General features: G+C 36.1%; 2 protein-coding genes across 3 annotated transcripts in view; both read left to right on the top strand.

Annotated features, from left to right (window-relative positions):
- The window catches only part of LOC120634951 (sperm surface protein Sp17), a 158,047-nt gene extending 145,926 nt beyond the window's left edge, over positions 1–12,121 (top strand). For both annotated transcript variants that reach the window (XM_039905851.1, XM_039905852.1), the window contains exons 3-4: positions 8,428–8,540; positions 11,219–12,121. In XM_039905851.1, the coding sequence (XP_039761785.1) occupies positions 8,428–8,540; positions 11,219–11,326 (221 nt within the window). In that variant the 3' untranslated portion in view covers positions 11,327–12,121. The remainder of the gene's footprint in view (positions 1–8,427; positions 8,541–11,218) is intronic.
- Positions 12,122–14,634: 2,513 nt separating this feature from the next.
- On the top strand, positions 14,635–15,555 carry LOC120634751. The gene has a single exon (XM_039905525.1). The coding sequence runs from the start codon at positions 14,635–14,637 to the stop codon at positions 15,553–15,555; it is 921 nt and encodes a 306-aa protein (XP_039761459.1).
- The last annotated feature ends 10,787 nt before the right edge of the window (positions 15,556–26,342 follow it).

Raw genomic sequence — 26,342 nt, 5'->3', positions numbered from 1 at the left:
ATAGTATTTACCTTTATTAATGTATTTATGATATGTTTAAGTATATATTACTTTATTTTTTTAAGATTTATTATTTATATTATGTATTATGTTATTTGTTTAATCTAGTTCAAGTTTTAGTATGTCTTTTTTTTTAATAATGCACAGCCTGCAGTCTGTTATCCTTTTGTTTTCCTTATCCTAAGGTTGCCTGGCAGAGAACGTTACTAAGCAATAAGACCGCCTTTCGTATCCTGCTTCTGTCTGTGTTTTTTTTTAATTCAAAATTCAAAATTCATTTATTTCAAGTAGGCCTAATATAAGCACTTTTGAAACGTCAAGTCTGTCTGTGTGTAGTGACTCTACCACCGGTTCGGAAGGCAGATTCTACCGAGAAAAGCCGGCAAGAATCTCAGCAGTTGCTCTTTTCCAACATTGACAATTTACATTTTACATTTTAAAATTCATTTTTCTATCTTGTGAGAGATGAAAGCGGAGCCGGATGCTTCCAAGCAACCTTGTCATTAAGAAATTCATCAATTGTATAATAATCTCGCTGTAATAAATGTGTTTTAACACATTCTTTAAACTTATGCATTGGTAGGTCCAAAATTACCTTCTGTATTTTTTGTTTGCAAATAAAGAGTATAATTATATAAATAATAAAAATATCTTTATGGTACACTGGTTTGGAACCCACACTTATACGCCAAGTGCCCAAGAGGTACATACCTTAATTAGGAGATATTTATATTTAAAGGTTAGGCCAATTTTAATTTACAAAATAGTTAATAAGACAATTGTTACAAGCTTTGGAATCTTATCCGATATACACATCATTATTATTATTAAATAATTTCAACTATCTTCATGCGATGGCTCGTTGGTCTAATGGTTACCATGTCTAAATACGAATCCCGAGATCCTGGGTACGAATCCCGGGACGCGCCAGAACTTATTCTGTATTGGGTTAAAGTAAATGCAACCCTCGTGCCTCAGAGAGCACGTTAAGCTGTCGGTCCCGGTTATTATACCTAATTTGTGATAATAGTTGCTTTAAACCGCCGACCTGTAGCAGCGTAGGCTATGCTCTGTAACCTTATCTCCTATGAGTGGAGGTCTGTGCCCAGAAGTGGGCATGAATAAGAGAATGAATGCTAACTGCCTTGTCGTGCAACTGGTTAGCATGTCTCACTACAGATCGCGAAGGCTCCCATATTTTTTTTATATATTTTTCCATTTGATTTTAAATCAGAGTATACATATCACGGTTTCGATCCGATACCAATCGATGACATTTTCTACATCCGTTCAACACACAGACAAACGCTAAAGACAAGTGGTATAGAATTGCATGCCTATAGAATTTGGAAATTTCTACATTCAAAGCAATCTTAATTTCTTGGATGTAATAGCATTAGTAGATAAACTAGTAAATCTAATCTAAAAACGAAGCGTTCCTATAGTATTTTGTTTAGTTAAACACGGTAGTGGTATCCTGACGTATTTGTCGTTAAAAAAAATGCGTAAAAATCCAATGTATACGTAGAGAAATGGGAACGGAAGTCGTTTCCTTTCAAACGTCGGGAATTATATTTAATAGCTCCAAAATTAGCTCATTAAGCCTGAAAAGATTAAGTCAAAAAGGTTTATAACGACTTAATAGCTTCTTTGATAATGAAAATGTTTTCGACCCCTGAGCAGATTTTTCATTAGACCCCCCCTTTGTTATCGCGAGAACTGTTTAACGCAACTGAATAAAAGACTAATATCAATCAATGTTACCATTAGTCAAGCTTTTCATGGCATTAAATTTCCCGACTAAGTTCGCTTTGGGGTACTTCTAAGACGTCGCGTTAGAAAAATAGCTTCGTAGTTTTGATTTTAAGTTAACATTTTTTTGTTTGCCTGACGGCCGATTGGCGCAGTGGGCAGCGACCCTGCTTTCTGAGTTCAAGGCCGTGGGTTCCCACAACTGGAAAATGTTTGTGTGAAGAACATGAATGTTTTTCAGTGTCTGGGTGTTTATATGTAAATTATAAGTATTTATATTATTCATAAAAATATTCATCAGTTATCTTAGTACCCATATCACAAGCTACGCTTACTTTGGGACTAGATGGCGGTGTGCGTATTGTCGTAGTATATTTATTTATTTAAATTAAATTTAAATTAATTTTTTTGTATTCTACTGCAAGTTAGCAAAACTGCAATCTGACTTGCTGGTAAAAGATGATTCAGCTGGTGATAAAACTACCACTGTTTGATAAAGAATGTCCAAATGTAAACATTTAGTGTAAGTTTTTAAAGATTCATACAATTATTATATAGGTATACTCCATCCACTTGCACATTCATGTACGCACTCACGCACATACGGTCACACACACACACACACACACACACACATACACACACACACACACACACACACACACACACACACACACTTTCACACACACTCACCCAGAATACCCCACACAGACCTACAAAATTAATTCTTTACTTATAGTTTCAAATAATCAAGCGCCCTTGTAACATCAGGAAGGACCTAGCCTCTGTAACATAGGTTTTCCTTCCGCAGAGGTTAGGGCATTCATGTAATTATTATATCCATCATTTTTAGCCTGAATAAATGATTATTATTATTATTATTATTATACTTGCGAACTCGCCATCCTCACCATAAACGCAAAGTTTCTAAGAGGATGTCTGATGTTATTGTAAAATGTTTGTTACAATTTAATTTGAACAATAAAAAAAGTAACTAATAGAAAAATCTTATTATAAATTATTTTTTCTGAGAGATGGCTAAGTTTGTTGTGGGCCAGGGCGCATTTGGAACCCTCCTAGCTCTTCCTTTAAGTTACATTAAAGGTAACATATTATATGTATGAACGCTTGATAAGTGCCTTTTTTTCACGTGGGGAAATCATCATGGATACATGGTGACGCACGGTGATTATGTCGGACTCGTACCGACTAAAACCCCACGGTGTTCCTGCCAGTCGCCTGGTGGCTGGGCCACGGGAACGCTTTCGCACACATCCGCGACCCAGCTAGCGGTGTCCGCCATTGCAGGCCGTCCTCTGGGACAAACTAAAATGTCCCTACACGCTGTCCCTTTAAATTTGAATTTTCAGTCTAGAGGAGTCCTTTGACACGTAGACAAGGTTAGCCTGTGACCCAAGTATCCTCACTTCCCTGGGACCATCCAGTTCACTTATATAGCTATATGGATTCCATAAGGAAATAATGAAAGATATTATAATTATATGCTTGAAAACAGAATTGTATTAAAATCAAAAGTGATAAAATCTCGCTCAGACGAAACTTAGATTGTACTGAATCCGCTCTGACAGCGGACAGATTGCCTTTATGTATCCATTTCCCATTTGTACAGAGATTTATCTGCTTAGCTGCGAATGATATCAAGATTTCGCCTCTCGGTTGTATTTTCCACGCGATTCATATTGTATTGTTCTTTTCTTGGCTTTAAAAGCTACCTGCTCTTCTAACTTACATCTTTTTTTCCACTACTAGTTGAGTGCAATCTCACGTCCTGGTGATGCAGTGATGAAGCAGTCTAAGATGGTAACGGGCTAACCTATTAGGGGTATAGCAGTAATATTAAAGCTGTACCCCTAATCTCTTTCTACGCGACATGGTACTAAGTCGCTAAACCAGCGTTGGTCGGTAGGGTGGTAACTAGCCACGACCGAAGCCTTCCACCAGCCGGATGGATATAGTGGATATAATTCCAATGTTATGTATAAAAGATTCCATACAAAATCAGTACTTCTATATTAATATTATAAAGAGGAAATATTCTTTTGTCTGTCTGTTTTATAGGCTTCAATATTACTGAACTAATTTTTACATTTTTTTTTTGTATGAATATGATTCTTCAAAACTAGACATTCAATTATACAACATTATTAAAGTGCGACTTGAAAAAAATAACCTGGACGAAGTGGAACGTGGGTCTTGTGGTACGCACTGATTTTTGCTTGAACATGGTGCAAAAATATGGAACCTAAAACGTAAAGTTCGAAAACGTAGTATGGTAGATATTAAAGACTCCAAATGATATTTAATCCATCTTTGGCCATTCAAAGGGGCAATGGCGCCAGCGTCTTAGGTACTATGCCTCGCTGCGGTGATTTCGAGGACGTTATAGATTTTATTTTGGCACACTGGTTATTTTAAGTCAAACTCAACGGCAAATATTTCTTTCAAGTTGGCTCATAGGTGGCACTTTTGATGTGTTAAAAAATATGTACATACTGGTGAGTATGACGGCGATAACTACATACGTAAACCTAAAACTAAAGTTTTAGGGTTCCAAACACATCCTGGTCTAAGAAATTTAGACCTTCTCTCTTTAGGTAAATTCGTTTATGAATTGTTGATGTTGGAAAATAGCAACTGCTGAGTTTCTTGCCGGCTTCTTCTCGGTAGAATCTGCCTTCCGAACCCGTGGTAGGGTCATTACAAACAGACAAACTTGACGTTTTAAAAGTGCTTATTTTAAGCCTACTTGAAATAAATGAATTTAGATTTTTGTTTTTTTTTGTTATCATTTGAAAATAATACAATATGTAATATTTTCAGATCACATACAAATAACAATAGATTCCAGCACCGAGACAAACGAGTTCATAATTCAAATTATTTGAATAACAACTTTGCAGCACTGTTTATCATGGTTTGCGTACAAAAAGCGTTTCGCATTGTACTTCGAGTATATGATATATAAAATTTAATATGTGTGCTAAATAAAGCGGCCCACATACCTAAGCGTTACCTCACGTCATACCATAAACGGAAAACTTCCCGAAAAATGTGTAAATAATTCAAAGTATCTGGATAACAAAAACTTTGCGGCACTATGTAACGTTGTTTCCAAAAAAAGGGTTTAGTTCGAAAAGGAACCCGTAATATTCAGGTGGAAGCGGCGGATCTTGCGGATTTTTCCTACATACAGCCCTAACATCACACGCAAAACATTTTTCACATTGTAATTTTATAAGTGCAAAGACTAATTTAAGTATTAAGTAATTATTGTAATGAACCATTTCCTCTTCAACTAATTTTAATTCCAACTGGTAGATACCAGATTGACGGACCAAGTGAATGACCGATGGTAAGTTGATTTTTTAAATGTTATATCATAGGCCTTCTTAGTGCATACCCTGTGCATAATTAATACCATATTTAAATAAACAGTGTTATATACAACAGTTTGACATATAAATGTCCCAAGCGACTTATTCTGAATAGGAAACCATTCAAAATTACTATTGAAATAATCTTATAATAGTTAGATAAGTAGATTGTAATGAAATTCGTGATTCAATAACCTAAAGTCACAGAGTTAAGAACATGCAGAATCCTCATTCAGCCATTATTGACTGCAGTGCATTGTGTCCAAAAACGCCCCACACACGTCTCACTTAACACCCGCAGAATGTTGCTAGCTTACAAACTTTTCCTATTTACCCATCTTGTGGTAAATGTTCAGAACATTAACGGTAAAATAATGACTGTCAACTGCTAAATGGTATGGAGTGACTAACCGAGAAACTCTACTAAAGTTTTTGACACTTCAATATTAGTCGCGTACACGGATTCTGGATGCTCTTTATTCCATGCCTAACGTATTTTTTCCTTACCTGTCTCTTAATAAATCACAATTACTTAAAGAAAATATCTTTTTTTTATAAATTTAAAAAGCATATAAAACTTTTCGGAACCGACAGGATTTGAATCTGCGACTCTCTGACAATCGCAGCCTGAGCGCTTTCTCCAATTAACGTCGTATTTATTATTGGTGAGCCGCAGCTTAACTCGTACTGGAGATTTTCCTCATTTTATATCATCTGCATACCCTGTGCATACCCTCTGTGCACGCCACTGGTTTAGGTATTTCCTTGCAATAAAATAACGTAACAGACTTTCGCACTTATGATATTAGTATGATGTCATGTGATAATGTGATTGACGCATGAAACCTACTCCAGAATCGCACTCCGTAATCACTGTTATTCAACTTATTAACTGGAGTGCCCACAAAATCTTGACCGCAATAACGTTATATAAGTCCGGCCCACCTTTCCCAATCCTTTTAAAGCAGAATGAACTCTATTATCCGACAGTCAAGGTAGATAATAGCTCGTCAATGCGTGTTAGTACAACTGATACCATTTATCATTGTAACGTACGATGGAGAATGGAAAAAATAGGGGCTTTTTGCCTTTTCAGATGGATTGGGCGTTTTTGGCCTCTGAAAAGCCTGACGAGTGATAAGGCTGATTGATGGCGTTCAGGTGCCTTTGATACGTTCATCGTGTTAATAAAGGAAGCTTTTTTTAAACGTCCGCGGCTTTTTAATTGTTTTAAAATAAAATGCTTCGGTGCTTTTCAATAATAATAATAATAAATGAACTACGACAATACACACATCGCCATATAGTCCCAAAGTAAGCGTAGCTTGTGTTGAAGGTACTAAGATAAGTGATGAATCATTTTAAGAATATTATACATAAATACTTATAATATATAGATACACACCCAGACACTGAAAAACATTAATGTTCATCACACAAACCTTAGACTCAGAAAGCAGGGTCGCTGCCCACTGCGCCAATCGGCCATCAATTTCCTATAGCCCGGCTTTTTTATATAGGCATCGTAACTATTTTAATTTATCGATAAATCGAATATCAGTATTTACACAAATTAACCTTTGGTATCTAAAGCCCAAGAAAAAAAACTATTATATTTTAAATAATTTTCTAAATCTTAATACCAATGGTTTCCAGTGGCGAAAAAATATATAACTATCTACTACAAACTTTTGTAGAAAATGTGGATGGACACCGTCATACTAAATACATCTGCGTAACCCTTTCGAGTGTACAGGCGTGATGTTGCGTAAATAATGCATATTTATGCAATTTTCGACGGCCTAAATAATTCAAAATTTAAATTCAAATTCAAAAATTTTTTATTCATATAGAATTTGTCACTGGCATTTATGAAGCTGTCATACATTTAACATGCTTACATTAATTTTAAGTGATGGTGATAATTGCATTCGTAAGCTTAAAACTAAAGCTAGAAGGGTTCCAAACGCGGGCTCTTCTTAGAACAGGGGGTCTAAGAAGAGCCCACAACAAAGTTTTGATGTGAAACATCTATAGGCGGAGGGTAAACCTGATTGTTGGCGTGGTGATACAGGCCGTGGCGAAGCTTCGCCACGCAAAATGATAAAATATATATACCAAACGAATTTTAAATTTGAAGTTTTTTTTTTTAATTTTACTTTCGTTTTTAATAAAAATGTCAGTCATTATTTTATGGAACAAATTTGTAACGCTTTATCTTTCCAGTACGCTATGTCTGATTCCTGTCGTTATCTGTTATTTTATGCATATAACTTGTATAAAACAGTTTCAATATTTAACATTTGCCAGGCGTCCCGTGACGGCTCACATATATTTTTTTTTGTTATCACCATCTCATTATTTTAAATATTGAGTTAATATTTAGCTATGCAGTTAGAGCAATTCACACCCAAGTTTTTATATCATACATGTAATCCTTAATACTGTAATAGGATTTTTCTATCTATAATAGACACGACTCTCCAATATTAGGCTACCTGGCGGTAGAAATTCTAACTTGAAACTATTTTGTATATTTAATATTAGGTAATAATTATGTAATATAATTTTCTGATTTAGTTTTTGACTATTACTGTATTTCAATTTATTCTGTTCTATAATAGTGTACCTAGTAATTTAAATTGGGTCCTAATTACAAAAAAAAAAATAAAAAAAACGTCTGCAATTTATTCGTAGCGAAACGTAGTCTACGCGAGATTGAGGTGGATGTAGAGTATCAAAACTATTAGGATAAATGTTTAAGTTTTAGGTAACTTTATTATGTAGTATATTGTACCTTTATTTGACCAATACCACAATTAAATCATCTTACTCACATCCTGGGGTAGCTGGAAGAGATCTCTGATAGAGATAAGCATTCCTTTGTATACTTCACTCATCTTATGTTCACAATCACAATTTATGGTACGTAAATAATAAATAAATAACTAGAAAAGGTAAAAAAAAATATAATATTTTCTATCTCCCTCTGCCCCATACATTTATGTGTTTGTTTCTTTATCTAGATATTATTCGGTTTCTTTGGTAACTTAAATAGGAAACAAAATGTGTAATGTGAATCCTATACATTCATGTGTTTGTGTCGCTATGAACTTATTTTTTCGTTTTTATCGAGTTTGAAATCACGACGACTGTAAAGAAGTTTCACTTCAATAATTATTATGTAAAATTTAAATGGGTAACATAAAAAGGGGTTTACTATTTCAAAGTTCTTTTTGATGCGAGTTAAAAATATTAAAAAAAAAATCCTTTGTTACAGAGCTCTGCAATGCGGCGACTAAGATACAGGCCTCGTTCCGGGGACACCAGGCCCGCAAGCAGGCGCCCCCGGCCGAGCCCCAGGTGGAGAAGACCCAGGAAGAACAGGACAAGGTACTGAATCACTAAAGGCATGATTACAGTGACAAAGTTTACACCACCTGTCCGCTCTCGCTACTAAGCGTTAAGGCCGCCTTTTGTATTCTGCTTCTGTCTTTGTATTTCTATTGTTCTTTTATTTTCCTTACTTCATATTGGTGTACAAATAAAGAGTTAAATAATAATAATAATAAAGTTTAGGGGCGTGGTTAGGATGAATTAACACGCACAAAGACTTTCCAATCAGAAGTATAATAATTATTTACAACAAGAAGAGTACATATGACACACAGCAAATATTAGGACAACACAAAATTATAATCTAAAAGACGGTGCGCGGAAAAATGTCTAGTGGCAGGTACTATGCGCGTACGTTCGAGTCGCGCGGAAGGTTTGGACTGCACTCCAGCGCCCGGCGCGTAGGCGACGATCGCGGTGGGAACTTGTTCGCACTGGTTTCATTTCGCTATCGAAAATTATATTTATCTGTAAATAATTATATATTTATGATGTGTTAATGAGTTAATATGAATGTAGTGTGATGTATGTTATACGAATACATACTTATAATAATTATGATATATATTATTATAGTGTAATAATTGTGGTGTGTGAATTAATAAATGAAATAAACTCATACTGCATTTCAATTGATGACCCAGAGTCGTGTGCAAGCTTTAGATTCAATGTGAAATTTTCAATTAATGTGAACAAAACATTGATTATAAATCTGATAATACAACCAAAAAAATTAATAAGATTTTGGATATATTAGATACTTCCGAACTTAGTCATCTTTCTTATTTCCTATTTTGATATAACCGCTATTTATTTGGGTTTTTTTTGTATCCAGCCCTGTTTATCCTTAGGCTAAAACATCGTTATCGTTATCGGGCCTATTTTTTTTTTGTATACGGCAAAAAGGTCCGTAAAAGAGAATAAAATACTACACAAGACCAAAACATTATTAAATAAGAAAAACAATAAATACACTAAAGTCATCATCATCATCGCATTAACCCATTACCGGCAGATCTCCTCCTGGAATGAAAAGTGGTTAAGGCTGAAGTCCACCACTTTGTCCCACTGTGGAATAGTGGATTCCACACCTTTGAGAACATAATGTAGATGTCTGAGGTATGCAAAAGTCTGGAGCGTGTATTAAGTAATAACAGACTTCTGACATACTTCGAAAACAACGAACTCCTGTCGAACCGTCAGTACGGTTTTCGAAAAAATCGGTCAACAGGGGATCTTTTAGTGTATGCCTCGCACATCTGGGGTGAAGCCATGGATAAGCACGGTGAAGCGTTCGCCGTTTCACTCAATGTATCGAAAGCTTTTGACCGTGTCTGGCATGAAAGTCTTCTGCACAAGCTTCCAGCCTACGGGTTACCCATTGGCTTTTGCAACTGGAATTGCTGATTTCTTGAATGGACGATTTTTTCGAGTTGTCGTCGATGGGTCTTCCTCTGACCTAATGGCCATCAACGCTGGTGTCCCTCAGGGATCAGTTCTTTCCGCTACGTTTTTCCTGCTGCATATAAATGATCTGCTAAAACCCGGTATCCTTGGGTATGCAGATGACAGAGCTGTGACGGTTAGATACATGTCCAGTCCACGAGCTAGTGGAGACGAAACTCTTGTGCTCAGAGAAGCCTTGGTGTAACGCGTAAATCTGGCCTTAAGCGAGGTGTCCGATTGGGGTGACACTAATCTGGTACAGTTTAATGCTTCCAAAACCCAAGCGTGTTTGTTTTCCGCCAAACAGAGTCCGTTCCCCTAAGTCTGACTTTCCGAAATGTATCTGTGCCAATAATGAAAAGTATTGAGCTCTTAGTTATCAGCATTTCGTTCAATCTTAGCTTTGGACAATGCATCCAATCCAAAGCTAAAACTGCTGGCAACAAACTTGGCATCCTCAAGAAAGTTAAGCGCTACTTCACGCCGGAACAGCTTCTAACCCTGTACCAAGCACAAGTTCGGTCGTGCATGGAGTGCAGTCAAGCACTAGTCTATACATAAAATAAAATGTTTATGTGCGTTTTAAGTGATATTTTAATTACTTAAAACGCACGTAACTTAGAAAAGTAAGAGGTGTGTACTGGGATTAGAACTCGTTTTTTTTTGTAATGACACCGGCAATCAAGCCCTTTTTTTTAAAAATAAATACACAATACACACATCGCCCTCTAGCCCTAAAGTAAGCGTAGCTTGTGTTATGGGTACTAAGATGACTGATGAATATTTTTTAGAAGAATATACATAAATACTTATTATATACAGATAAACACCCAGACACTGAAAAACATTTATGTCCATCACACAAACATATTCCAGTTGTGGGAATCGAACCCACAGCCTTGGACTCAGAGAGCAGGGTCGCTGCCCACTGCGCCAATCGGCCGTCTTTACGACCGGAAACTGGCAATGCTTTTTGGCGTCATAAATAGGCATGGCGACAGTCCTTCCGAGGACAAGCTCCGCCTCAGAAAGCTCTTATATTAAGTACTCTATCAATTGTACGTTAATAACTAATCGTTGAAGCCCACCAACCCAATCAGGTCAGCGGCATGGGTCTATGCTCCAACTTCCTCTTTTTCATGAGAGAGACCTATCCTCGGAAGTTAGAATAGGATATTAATAGGGTGATGATTTGTTTTAAAAATAACCAAGTTTTTTCTTGCTTCCAGGAGGACATAGAGAAGATCGACTTGGCAGATCCGGATCTGAACAAGGCTGCCACCAAGATCCAAGCTTCATTCCGAGGTCACAAAGTGCGCAAAGATACCCCCAACTAAGTTGGCAATGCGTTCTTCTCTTTGCAGGAATGTACTTTTTATGTACGATCTTGAATAGCTACAACAAATAAAAATTATGTGTACAGTTATTTTTCATATTTATGTCATTCAAATTGTAGCTATGCGGGAAAAGGATTTTATAGCAAAGTCAACATCTTTATTACGAGAATTGACAAATGTTGATACATCTAATGAGAACTGTAAATAAATTGCAAATCTCGCAGAGAACTAGGATTTCAATATCATAGCCTGTAAGAGTGACTTCAATATTAAAAATGTTAAAAAGAAATTTAACTTTCACTCATTCAATAAAAATTATATAATATTTAATTTATAGTATCCACTGCCATTTTATTCAAGACATACATAAAGAGATACAAACGCAGCGTTCATTAGTAAAGTTAAATTAGTAATCATTCGAGGTATGTCAATTATTTAGTATTGCATATATCAGACATAGGCAAAATGCTGGGCGCAAATTCCGAGATTGAGTTATGCAATACTGTTCATAATCATCTTTTTATCGCAAGTAATAACTGTCAATATAACAGACGACAGACGATTATGATTTTTTGACGGGTGACTAAAATGTATTTCTGACATTTGCATGCATTAAATAAATTGACGTGACAAATGATTACTGAAATGTAGAGAAGACGAGAATTAATATTAATAACACTTAATTATATTAATAAAACTATATATATGTAGGTAAACTATATATTATTATTATTATCTGTCCCATTTTTTCTATAACAAAATTTTGGTCAATATACTTCATGAAAAAAATATTGTAATTATTATCTTAATTATTCATAAATATTTCAGTGTTTAATATTATTACATTCCGTAAACCAAAGAATTTATTTTATTTAATCAAAGTTTAATTTAAAATTAACTATAGAATTAAGATTAAATTTTATTTAGCGAGGCTTAGTTTTAGAGATGATAGCTTAGTTACATTACTATCTCATGGTTTATTTTGTAATTAAGTTTATGAATTTCTATTGTTCTGAAAATTTATTCAAACTCATTTTGTAAAGCGTTGAATTTCAATCGATTTTCTTGTAAATTGCCGGTTAATTAAGCATTATATTATTAAATCAAAATATATGATATTCGCCTACATTATAATTTGGGTTTTTTTATTTACCCTTGAAACACCTATTTAATATAATTTTTATTTGGTAAGTATGACCCATCTACTGTGGTGTTAAGACTAATGGTCGTATTATTAACAATTTACGGTACGCTGACGACACAGTTTTAATTGCGCCCACGGAGGAAGAGCTACAGAGGATTGTTGATCGTGTCAATAAGTGTAGCGTAGAGGCTGGTCTAACTATAAACATCAAGAAAACAAAGGTCTTGGTAGTGTCTAATAATGCAAATTTGGGTCCAACGATTAGAGTGGCTAGCCAAGTATTGGAGAGAGTGCAGAGGTTTAAATATCTAGGCACTTGGCTGACTGAAAAATGGGACAGTGAAACAGAAATTAAAACCCGGATAGAAGTCGCCTGTAGTGCTTTTCAAAGCATGAAAAAAGTGCTCACTAGCCGCCGCCTAAACATCGCATTACGAAAACGCCTTCTACATTGTTACGTATGGCCAATACTTCTTTACGGATGCGAATCCTGGACTATCAAAGAGGATCTCAGGAAACGTCTAGAAGCATTCGAGATGTGGGCCTATCGACGCATGCTGAAAATTAGTTGGACTCAAAAGGTTACCAATGAGGAAGTCTTGCGACGAGTTGGTTGTCAGCGCGAACTTTGGAAGACCGTCAAAATGAAAAAAGTTGCTTATCTAGGGCATGTGCTTCGGCATGATAGATGCAGGCTACTACTACTGATAATGATGGGCAAAGTTGCTGGAAAGAGACGCATCGGTCGCAAGAGGAAGTCTTGGTTGCGCAATATTAGGAAGTGGACTGGGATGGCGAGTGCCGCCCAGCTGTTTAGCCTCGCGAGAGAAAAGGAAAATTATCGAAAACTGACGGCCAACCTTCACTAGTTGGAGAGGCACCTAAAGAAGAAGAAGACCCATCTACACTATTACATAACAGAATAATTAAAAACTATCGTTTAGTTTTAAAAAAAACTTACATAAAATATTAATATTCAGTATACAAAAAGTTACAAATTAGAATTTCTGCGGCTAGGAAGCCCTACGTGGAGTTTAATATAAAGCTTGTAAATCGGAGAGTCATATAGATTTATTAATGCTATCAGAATGCCGTTACTGCTTACCCACGTTCTTTTCATCAAGGATGCTATTCGTTTTCTTCTGATGGCAAAAAAGTCATCAGTATGAGCCCTCGCGAACATTTCTGATGCACTACAAAGTCAAAGTCAAAGTTGTTTATTAGTACATGAGTAAAAGTCAGTTGTTTGTAATAAATAAAATTTCAGGAAGAGACATATCGAAAACTCGGAGGCTTTGGCCATGGCTAGTAACCACCCCACTGGCAAAGACGTACAGCTAAGCGATTTACTTTTCCGGTGCTGTGAACCAATGTGCCGTAGAAACCAATTAGGTGTAAAACTACCACCATTTCTAAAAGGTTAGCCCGCTATCATCTTAGATTGCATCATCACTTACCACAAGGTGAGATTGCAGTAAAGGGCTAACCTGTAGTGGAATAAAAAAAATGGTTTCCCCAAAAACTATTAGCGTTTCAGTATCACAGATAAGTTTCAGAAAGACAGTAAATGAACCCCGTCTAAAATACTTCCATAATAGTTTTGGGGCTTCGTAAAGTCGTGCGTCTGTGTGAGTGAGCTTTTTCGCAAGTTTTTTCGTAGTGTCCATATATTATTCCCCCTCCCCTCCGGGCTACCGGAGTGCGAACACGTACTGTACATTGCTCCGTGATTAATAAATCTTAAACTGTCGAAAAAGTTAATATTTTCGCATAAATCCTTTGTATATTTATAAGTTATAAGTTAGTTAATATAGTTATGTGATAATAAGCAGAAATAGTGCAATATTTTAAAGGCTGTGAAGTGTAAATTGCAATAAACTTGCTCAGTCATAACGGTTTGCAGTGCAAAGTTTTAAAAATCCATCGGTGATTCAGTGAATGCATCAAACTTGACCTTTGGACTCATAATTACTCTGCCGGTATCGTGCCGGTGACTATCATACAGACAGTAACTAATTTTCGCCCCAGATAACCGTATATCGTTGGAACATTGGTGTGAACGCCAGATCTATGAGTACGGTGTCGGCACGGCACTGGTTTCGAATCTTGTGGTCAAATTTTTTTTTTTTTTTTTTGTTTTTTTTTTATTTTATGACTTTTAAACATGCCCTTAAACCGCACCCCACCATCAACCTCGGGCTTGTCACCCTCTAAACATAACTCTACGTTAAGAGATTTAATTGAGGATGATAAAGAATATCCTGTGACAGAAACCCCAAAAGTCAAACAGGGGTTTAGAAACAAGCGGCGTCGATCAGATGAAGTAGGCGATCGGCTAGCTTCCTTTATGGTGGAGATCAAGGATATCCTAGAAAGTTTTAAGAACGAGCAAAAAACCAAGTTTGACAAACTTGAAAAAATTTTTTTAGCCGTGGACGATATAAAAAAACAAAATGGTGAAATACAGAATTCCGTGGATTTTCTATCACAAAAATATGACTGTATTGTCACTCAAATAGGAAAATTGGAATCTGAGAAACAGTCCAATCTGCAATACCTTCAGCTTCTAGAGGATAGGCTGGATAACTACGAAAGACTCTCTAGAGCAACATGCATTGAAATCAGGAATATTCCGACTGTCAAATCGGAAACAAAAGACAGTCTTCTTAACACCATCATAGCGACTGGTAAAATTCTAAATATGTCCATCCAGCCAAATGAAATCAAGGATGTATTCCGCTTTAACTCTCGTGACCCGGCATATAAGACTGTGCTTGTAGATTTTAACAGCGTACTTACAAAAGAGAGAGTCATTCGTATGTACAGAAAAACAAGTAAAGAAAATAATCGCCCTACTACAGAAAAACTAAGACTGACTGGACCTCCTAAACCAATTTTTATTTCTGAAAGCTTATCATCCAAGGCAAAAAGGCTGTTCTTCTTTACCAAGGACTTTGCTAACTCAAATCAGTACACTTACTGTTGGACATCAAGCGGTAAAATATATTTACGAAGAAAAGAAGGAGCTCCGGTTATTCTCATTAGGAATGAATCTGATCTGGAAAATCTTAAATCACAAAAATGACTAGATGTTATTCTTAATGTTTTCAGTATTTTTTCGTTATTAATTCTTTCTTCCTTTATTATCCTGTCATGTTTTACTACTGTTGCATATACTCACGTTTTTCGTTATTATGTCTGGGTTTCTTATTATTACATTAAATATCACTCTCACACACAAATACACATAAACAACTTCTTCTACTCATATATACTCGTCGTTCAGTCATGTAATACAGTCTCAATCATCTTACATAGTAATATCCTCGTTTTTTTGTTTTGTGAGATCATACCGTGTCATTTACTTTATATATTTTTGAAACTGTCACGGTTGGTCTTTTCGACGGGTCGAAATGTTGTTAGGGCTAAGGTTAAAAATAAAGATTTTTGAAATGGATGACACATCAAAAATCAATAATGATATAGAAGATATATCAGTGTCAGATTCTTTTGTTTTTCTTCCTGAAACTTGCGAGCAATATTTAAGGGGGATTAAGGGGTTAAAAGTATTCCACGCAAATATTCGAAGCATTAACTGTAATTTTAACAACCTCTTAATTTTACTCAAACGCCTAAACGATACAATTGATGTCATAATTTTATCTGAATGCTGGCTAAGCAAGCTGTCAGATGTACCTATATTAATTGGTTATCACTCTTTTAAATCTAAGCACGCCAATCAAAACGATGGAGTTGTTGCGTACGTACGTGACTCTCTGATATGCTCTGTCGTAGAACCTGATTTCAGTGAAGGTAATTGTTTATTGCTGAAATTTTCGCATCATCTTGCAATTGTTGCTCTTTATCGCTCGCCCTCTTATATTAACCTTACTCCCTTCATAATAAGCCTTGATTCAGTATTAAATTCAATATCCAATATGAAAACTAAAGCTATTATTGGTGATATCAACATAAACATTTTGACATCTAATGATAAACAGACCGACGAATATCTTAACCTTGTTGCTAGTCATGGTTTGTTGCCTGCTCACATTTTCCCTACTAGGAACAACAGTTGCCTCGACCATGTAATGTTAAGAAGTAACAATAAAGCCACCACTATTGTTTTAGATACTCTTTTCACAGATCATTCTCCAGTAATCTTGTGCTGCAATCTTAAAAATAAAGGTCTTACGAAAGCAGCTCGAACTATCACGCGAATAGATGAACCTGCTGTAATAAGAACACTTGAAAAAACTGATTTTTCTGCTATATTTAATACATTAGACCCTGAAACTGCCACTGAGAAACTGGTAAGAACTTTATCATCGGTGGTTGAAGCTAATAAACGTGTGGTTACTGTTCCTAGTAGAAAAAGAATTATACGGCCGTGGATTACTCCAGGTTTACTTCGTTGCATTCGTAACCGTGACAAACTATATCGAAAACTAAAAAATGATCCAAGCAATTCCGTTAAAAAGACAACTTACATGCGATATAAAAATTTTTGCAATAATTTATTAAAAAAAATTAAAACTGATTACGAACGCACAGAATTTCATAAAGCTAGAAATAACTCAAAAAAAACATGGGATCTTATCAAACGCTTTGCAAACATAAAGAATAAAAAATTAAAAGATTTCAATGATCTGATGACTGTTTCGAGTGACCCAGTGTCTTCAGCTAATGAGGTTAATAACTTTTTTGTTAATATAGGTAGTAACTTAGCCTCTAAAATTGGTAATCATATCTGCCATAAGTGTTCTCATGACAGTCACTCAATCTTTCCTAATTCAATGTTCCTAAATAGTGTTGACAGTAACGAGGTCGAGTCGCTCATCCTTGGACTTAAAAATAACTGTGCTGTGGGCTGGGATGGTATATCGACATCAATCTTAAAATCAGCTAGACACGTACTCTTACCTATTATAACGCACGTTTGTAATCTTTGTTTTTCAACTGGCGTATTTCCCAAAGTATTCAAGAGAGCCATCGTGCATCCCATTTATAAGACGGGTCCCAGAGACTGTGTCGATAATTATAGACCAATTTCTGTGCTAAGTGCTCTTTCTAAAATTCTAGAAAAACTTTTGAATCGGAGACTCGTGTCATTTTTAAATGAAAACCAACTACTTTCTGATCATCAGTTTGGTTTTAGATCAAATAAATCGACCGAGGATGCAGTTACGAGTTTGATAGATACCACAATACAGAACATAGACCAAAAGAAAAAGACTATTGGCATCTTTTTAGACCTCTCTAAAGCCTTCGACACAGTCTCTATTCCGAAACTTTTAAATAAATTAGAAAGGTTAGGTGTGCGTGGATTGCCCTTATCTCTATTTAAAAGTTACCTTACTGAGAGAACACAAAGTGTTTCCGTAAACCATGTAACCAGCCATGATAAGAATCTTAATTTTGGGGTGCCACAAGGAAGCGTACTTGGGCCCACTCTTTTTTTGGTATACATTAATGAGCTCTGTCAGTTCACCCTACCAAATTGCAAGATAATAAGTTATGCTGATGACACGGCTCTTCTTGTTCATGGCTTAACATGGGAGGAAGCACGTGGTAATGCTGAATTAGCTTTGGCTAATGTTATAAACTGGCTGTCTTGCAACTTACTAACAGTCAATGTTTCAAAGACAAAATTTGTAACATTTGGACCAAGGCGTTCCTTGCCGCCTGCCTCATTCTCAATCTGTGCTCATCGATGTTCTGTCCCACTTGATAAAAGTTGTGACTGTAGCCGGATTGCGCGTACGCAAAGCATCAAATACCTTGGTGTGGTTATTGATGAGTGCCTCACATGGAATGATCACATTGAATCTGTTATCTCCAGAGTTAGAAAGACAATGTATATTTTCAGAAATCTCAGAAATACAGCCAAAATAGACACTTTAAAATCTATATACTTTGCTTTCGTGCAATCTGTTCTTGGTTACTGCATAACAGTTTGGGGAGGTGCCGGCAAAACTATAATGCTTCGGTTGGAAAGGGCCCAAAGGTCTGTATTGAAAGTGATGATGCTGAAACCGATACGTTTTCCCACCACTGAATTATATAAGCAGGGCAGGGTTCTTTCGGTACGCAAACTATACGTGCTGTTAATTACTCTTCGTAAGCACGGCAATACTACCTATGATTCAGAGTTTGTTAAAAATAAGCGTAGGTTTGATAGGATTTGTCAAGTTGAACCACGCAGAACCGCTTTAGCTGGTCGCCACTCTTACTTCATAAGTTCAATGCTTTATAACAAAATTAATAAAAAAATATCCATTTACTCATTAACATCACGAAAATGTAAAATTGAATTAACGAATTGGCTTCTTAACCTAACTTATGATGAGACTGAAAACCTTATTCAATAATACATACAATCACACCCTCACCCTCACCCACACTCACATACACATACACATACACATAAACACACGCGCACGCACACACTCATATTTAGTTTTTTAAGTACAATTAATTATATTTAAAAAAAAAAAAAAAAAAAAAAATTATTGATGTATTTATGTAAATGTAGAAAAAAAAAAAATTGAGTTTATCAATGCTTTCAATTGAATTTAATTCAAAAAGTTTTTCGGTTTTTATTTTTATTAATCTCACTAGATTTAATTTAAGTGTATGGTTCTCGCTCCAGAGACGGGCGATAATAACTGCGACTCAGTCTTGCACTATAGCAGTATTATCGAATTTGGGTTTCATGATACACATTACCTTATGTTTGCCTTATTTTGTACTATTTTTAATTTGCTGTGTAACTGTTAATTGAAATAAACTTATTATTATTATTATTATTATTAACTTTACTTAAATACCTACACTCCACGCGACCTACCTACACTGCAGAAACGCTTGCGACCGCTCGTCGCGACACGGTAACCCCGCACTAAAATACTTCCATAATAGTTTTGGGGCTCCGCAAAGTCATGGGTCTGTTGAGTGAGCTGTGTCGGACGTTATTTCGTAGTGTCGATATATTTACTGTAGCACTTTGTAGGACATGTTCCTTGCTTTTACTTGCTTCCCTGCAAAGTAATCATCTGTTTATAGGCGGTGATTTTCCACTTAAACACCAACTTACACGCCTTCAGCTGGGCCAGTAGCTCGTTACTTTTATTATTGCTTAAAAAATTAAACAATACCCATAAATGCTCGAGGATCTTTATACATCAATATCCCTCTAGAGGTTATAATACATCACTGCATAAAATCGTCAAATATTGTACAAACAAAGATCCCAACTAATATTATAAATGTGAATGTAAGTTTGTTTGTTACGTTTTCACGCGAAGACTACTGAACCGATCTACATGAAACTTTTTATGCATATTCTTGGAGGTATTAGAAATAATATAGTATACTTTTCATTGAAAAAAAATTACGTATGATAAAAAAAAAATTGTGAAAAAAACTAAAAATCTCATATATGACTATGTAGCAGTACGCTGCCTCCCAAAATTACGCGGGCGAAGCCGCAGGGCAGATCTAGTATAATATAAACAAGAAATAAGTAGACCAGTCGGAATCTTAGTATTGGAATTCTGAATAAATTCTCATGACATTTACTTTTGGGTGCAATGATATAAATTTATCGAGGACAAACTTTGGCCGCAAACTGTTTACTGAGATTTTTTAGCTAAAAAAACTAAAGTAGTAAAAACCTACGTAGTAGAAACCAAGCATTTAATAATAGTCCTTTAGGGATAAGGACTATGCCTTAAGGTGCTGAGTGCTGCTACATAAGATTGAATGAACCTAAACTATTTTTAATGTATGTCTATATAGTCTCTATTTTTTACCATATCTCTCATAATTGTCCCGCTTTACACTATTTAGCAATATTTTCAATATATTCAATATTTTCAATATTAATTTGTATTATTTTCTAGGCTAAAACAAAGAAATTATTGGAAAAAAGAAAGTAAAAAGCAAGTAATAAATAATTTTTGTAACATTTTTAAGTCGGTGCCAAGTAGAACGTAGAAAATTACTATGTGTAGATCATATTCTGAGGAGGAAATAACAAAAATTACAAGCGCTTTGAGAAACTCCTCATTTATTGTAAGTCGGTAAAAAATGTCAAAGCTTATTCTAAAACAAGATTATATGTTTTACTTAGTTATTCAATTTAGAGGTAAAGTAAAAATCATTATTCGATAAATATTATTGAGTATTTTGGTTGATAGGTCTAAAAGTAGTACCGTCCTTTTCGCACTTTATTAATTGGAAATGTTAGAAATTGATAGTAGTATTTTTAAATATTTCTATATCTTCTTCTTTTAAATATTTCTATTCAGTTTAGTGATAAGTACGGGGTCTATAGATTCCGCAATAATCTTAGCAATATTATTAATGCGAAAGTTTGTATGGATGGATGGATTGATGGATGGATTTTTGCTACTCTTTCACGCAAAAAGTACAGCATCAATTCGACTGAATTTTGGAAATGGAAAGCAGTATAAACACTCAATTTAGTTTAGTGATAAGTAAGTGGTCTACAGATTCCGCAATAATCTTAGCAATATTATAAATGCGAAAGTTTGTATGGATGGATGGATGGATTGATGGATGGATTTTTGCTACTCTTTCACGCAAAAAGTACAGAATCAATTTGACTGAATTTTGAAATGGAGAAAGATTATACCCTGTATTAAAACATAGGTAGCTTTTAATCCCGGAAAATCTACCGCAGGATTACTTAAAAAGCAAAAACCATACAAAGCCGCGGGCAACAGCTGGTAAAAATAATAATATTTGATTGCGTCACATCTTAACACAACATAACAAATAAAAAATTATAGGATGCAACACAAAACAAATAACTATTTCACATAAATGTTGATTTACAAATGTGTTGGGTTGAATCTACATTATATTTGCCTCTTTTTATTGATAATCTATACGCCACACACTAAAAATAATGATATAAGCTATCCCTCTAGAGGTTATAACATATTACTGAACAAACTCTTCAAATATTTTCCAAACAACGACATAATATAAAGGACAAATAACTAGACAGATTGTAATCTCGGTATTGGAATTCAGAATAAATTTCCGTGACAGTTTCTTTCGGGAGGGAGGCCAGTACCTATACTTCTACCCAACTCAATGTCAAGTATCAAAATTAGCATCTGTTCGCAAAGGACGAGTTACAATAGGTATGATATAGCCAAGGTTCCGTAATTTTAGGGGTGTATTGTGAAACTTGACCTTCCATCAGCACCATTGTCAACCCATTACCAACCCATTACAAGGCACAGGTCGGGTATAACCCACAGACCTCTGTGTAGAGCATGCATGGAGGCAGATGAAACACCGATGGATATAACCCACAGACCTCTGTGTAGAGCATGCATGGAGGCAGATGAAACACCTATGGATATAACCCACAGACCTCTGTGTAGAGCATGCATGGAGGCAGATGAAACACCGATGGATATAACCCACAGACCTCTGTGTAGAGGATGCATGATGGCAGATGAAACACCAATGGATATAACCCATAGACCTCTGTGTAGAGCATGCATGGAGGCAGATGAAACACCGATAGACATAATGCTCCGATGCAACGTAGTAGCGGTCAGTGGACTGTGGGTTTTAACCAGGGGAGGCATAAAGCAGGAATATCGCATAAAATTCTCCTTCTATAAAAGTTGTTAAAATTTTTAGGGTAGGCAGTGCATTTGCTTGCATGAAGTGCACGCTTATGTGCATGCTTATATGAAGTGCACGCCACTGAAAGCGGTACAACGCTCAGCATACCTTGGTTCTTCAGCATCATTACCTGAAGCACTTGGCAATCTGGGTGGCCTGATAAGTTTCTGGGGTGAGCCTTACACACTGGAGCACTTAGTACAACGGATGGTTCAGGCCAACTAAGTACGAAGTCAGGAGTAAATAAATATAAAATAAATAAACATACTACGACAATACACACATCGCCACCTAGCCCCAAAGTAAGCATAGCTTGTGTTATGGGTACTAAGATGACTGATGAATATTTTTATGAATTATATATACATAAATACTTAGAAAATACATATAAACACCCAGACACTGAAAAACACTTATTGCTCATCACACAAACATTTTCCAGTTGTGGGAATCGAACCCACGGCCTTGGACTCAGAAAAAAGGGTCGCTGCCCACTGCGCCAGTCGGCCGTCACAGGAGTAAGAAGAAGACACATGTCTCTCAGAATGATAAGGGCTATAGTCCACCACGCTGGCCCAGTGCGGATTGGCGGACTCCATACGCCTTTGAGAACGTTATTTAGAACTCGTAGGCATACAGGTTTCCTAACAACCCAATGAATCCCTCCGGGAAAAATTTAAAGAAATAAGTATACGGTAGCCTTATAATATATTTATAACAATATAGTATTTGTAAGACAACATATTAGTCTTTATAAACAAAAAGTGGATATAAACAGTCGACTTACAAGAAATGGTCATAAATTAGTGACATCTGCATATCGTCTGCGAAAGGTGCAGAAGTCATTTGTGGGATTGAGTATACGCTTTTATAATATGATTCCTGAGGTAATTTTGGACCTACCAATGCATAAGTTTAAAGAATGTGCTAAAACACATTTATTACAGAGAGGTTATTATACAATTGATGAATTTCTTACTGACAAGGTTTCTTGGAAGCATCCGGCTCCGCTTTCATCTCTCACAAGATAGAAAAATGAATTTTAAAAGGTAAAATGTAAATTGTTGATATTGGAAAAGAGCAACTGCTGAGTTTCTTGCCGGCTTCTTCTCGGTAGAATCTGCCTTCCGAACCGGTGGTAGAGTCACTACACACAGACAGACTTGACGTTTCAAAAGTGCTTATATTAGGCCTACTTGAAATAAATGAATTTTCGAATTTAGAATTTTTTGAATTTTGAACGTTTTCCAAGAAGCAAGTGATATTTTAATTGTATAAAACGCCAAAAGAGGCATTCATTCATTTCACATAAATTCTAATAAACACATATAACTGGGATTCGAACTTAGCCCCCCGATAGTGAAGCTGAAGTCCTAACCACTGGGCTATCACCGCTTTGACCTTATAGAAAAAATAATAAAAATGGAAAGGTATTCGAAACCATGATTCGTGTACGTACTCAGGTCGTTTATTTTAGCATAATTTTCTTATCGAATAAAATACGCGTACTTATTGCGATCAATAGTCCGGTAAAAAAGCGGAACTGTGAGCTTTCGGGGGTACCAAGTTCGATACATGGCTCGATGCATCTTAACTTTTTTGTTAGTTTTAAGCAGAGAAATATCACTTGCTTTAATAGTGAAGGAAATCACCGTGAGGAAACCTGCATGCCTGATAGTTTTCCATAACATTCTCAAACTCATGTGACGTCTTCCAATCTAAACTTATTTTTTATTTATTTTTTATTCTACAACAAGTTAGCACTTGACTGCAATCTCACCTGCACGCTTAGAATGGACAGGAGACAATTATCTCCACGGGGAAAGGATAAAAAATTATCTTCTCCCACAGCTGTAACAACTCTCAGAAAACTAGCTCACAAATGGAAATAATATCCAAATAATATCAGTGTAATAATAAGCGGATGTGTAGCGCCATGTAGCGGTCTCCACATTACATACTCGTAACTAGATGGCGCTACAGAGGTAAACTTCTCCTATTCCATGTTCCCGTGCTTTAGTAGATGGACACCTTAGTTACTTCCATTGTAAGGAGATTTAATGAGTGATGATGCAGTCTAAAACGGGAGCGGGCTAACCTGTAAGGGAGTGTGATAGTCGAGAGTCTTACCTCTAATCGGCTTCTACGCGACATCGCACCGAAACACTAAATTGCTTAACTTGCCGTCTTTGTCGGGTGGTAACTAACCACGGCCAAAGCCAGACCAGACCAGACCAGAGAAAATTCAGAAATTATAGATTCCCAAATTGCCCCTGCTGGGAATCGAACAAGGGACCTCCTATTTAAATTCACAGCGTTCACCGTTGCGCCAGCGACGTCGTCAAAACGTTACTTTAACTTGGCCTGCGTGGTGGACTACGACCTAAACCCTACTCTTTCAGAGACACCTGTACCTTGGAGTGGGCTAATGATGAAATATCTATATGTTCGTTTGTTACTGTGAGTTATAAAAAAAAAAAAACATTTAAAGCTAGACATAGAAACTAGTGACGGCCGAGTGGCGCAGTGGGCAGCGACCCTGCTTTATGAGTCCAAGGCCGTGGTTTCGATTCCCACTACTGTTAAATGTTTGTGTGATCAGCATGATTTTTTTTCAGTGTCTGTGTGTTTATATGTATATTCTAAGTATTTATGTATATTATTCATAAAAATATTCATCAGTCATCTTAGTACCCATAACACAAGCTACGCTTACTTTGGGGCTAGATGGCGATGTGTGCATCGTCGTAGTATATTGATTATTATTATATTTATTCAAAATAGTAATTTATCCAGGAAAATTGCCCGGGAGCTCTCACGGGATTTAAATAGATAGCCTTTGTAATATATGACCGGCTTTGCAGCTAAACTAATCTTGGCGAAATTTTGCATTGGGAAAGCCTGTAGCCTGAAGGAGTAAGTATTTATTTTATCACGGCAAAACAAACAGTTCCCGCGGGTTTTTAAATAACAGAAACAAATGGGGGATATTATTACAGGTAGTTATCAAATGGCCCATGTTATTTTTAAATGCTGAGTATGCAGAAATGGAGCTGCTGATGTTTTAAATTTCATGTTTATTCTTTAAAATAATTGTTTTATAAATATTACCTAAAATGAACTATTTAAAACTAAATAAAATCTAAAACGTCCTCGAAATCACCGCGGCGAGGCACAGTTTTTAAGATGCTGGCAGCATTGCCCCTTTGGATGGCCAAACTAATTCGTTGGCCAAGGTCTGCCCGCTCTAGGATCACCGGTAGACTCGATAACCCTTTTCGATGTTTAAGATGTTTTATCTTCCATTACAAACATCGTTGGATACAAAATTCAAAATTCGAAATTCATTTATTTCATGTAGGCCGCCATATATATAAGCACTTTTGAAACGTAAAGTCAATCTGTTTGTAGTGACTCTGCCACCGGTTCGGAAGGCAGATTCCACTGAGAAGAGCCGGCAAGAAACTCAAGAAACTCAACAACAACAATGAATATCCCTTATTAGATTTTTGACGTTCCTGAATTGTAAATTGTACAGGGTATCCGTACAATTTACAATACAGGAACGTCAAAAATGTATTTAGTTATGCTAATAATAAGTTTAAAGCGGTAATAGCCGAGTGGGTAGGAGCTCGACTTCACTTTTGGGAGACTGAGTTCGAATGCCAGCACCTCTAACTTTTCAAAGTTATGTGAAACTTTAAAAAGTAAGAGGTGGCATTAGAACTTGGCCCCCCGAAATGAGGTGGAGTTTCTACTCATTGGGCTATGTAATTAAAATATCACTTACTTCAACGGTGAAGGAAAACATCGTGAGGAAACCTGCATGCCTGAGTTCTACATAATGTTCTCAAAAGTGTGTGGAGTCCACCAATCAGCACTGGGCCAGCGTGGTGGACTAGGGCCTTTACCCCTTCTCATTGTAGGAGGCCCGTGCCCAAATCTTCATCACATATAAGGAAAATGATGAAGATGGTGAATAATAAGTTTAGTTTATAATTTTTTTTTAGAATTAGCCTTTTTATCGAATTTGGCCTTTATCCTTTATCTTTACAGGCCTAAGCCTGTAAAGATGAATTAAGCTGTGTAAGTAATTAAATTAATTTATAAATAAATCTATTTTTTCACGCCGTTCACCACACTCGACGCTAGATGGCGTTATATGGACAATAGTGACAAGGCAGTGCAGGCAGGCAGGCA

The sequence above is a fragment of the Pararge aegeria genome, chromosome 25 (genome assembly GCF_905163445.1).
Source record: "Pararge aegeria chromosome 25, ilParAegt1.1, whole genome shotgun sequence".
Classification (NCBI taxonomy): domain Eukaryota; kingdom Metazoa; phylum Arthropoda; class Insecta; order Lepidoptera; family Nymphalidae; genus Pararge; species Pararge aegeria.
The sequence above is the reverse complement of the archived record's forward strand: the minus strand, read 5'-3'. Positions and strand labels throughout refer to the sequence as shown.

Coding starts and splice junctions, on each gene's coding strand:
- LOC120634751 (XM_039905525.1), top strand. CDS start 14,635: ATGCCCTTAAACCGCACCCCACCATCAACCTCGGGCTTGTCACCCTCT.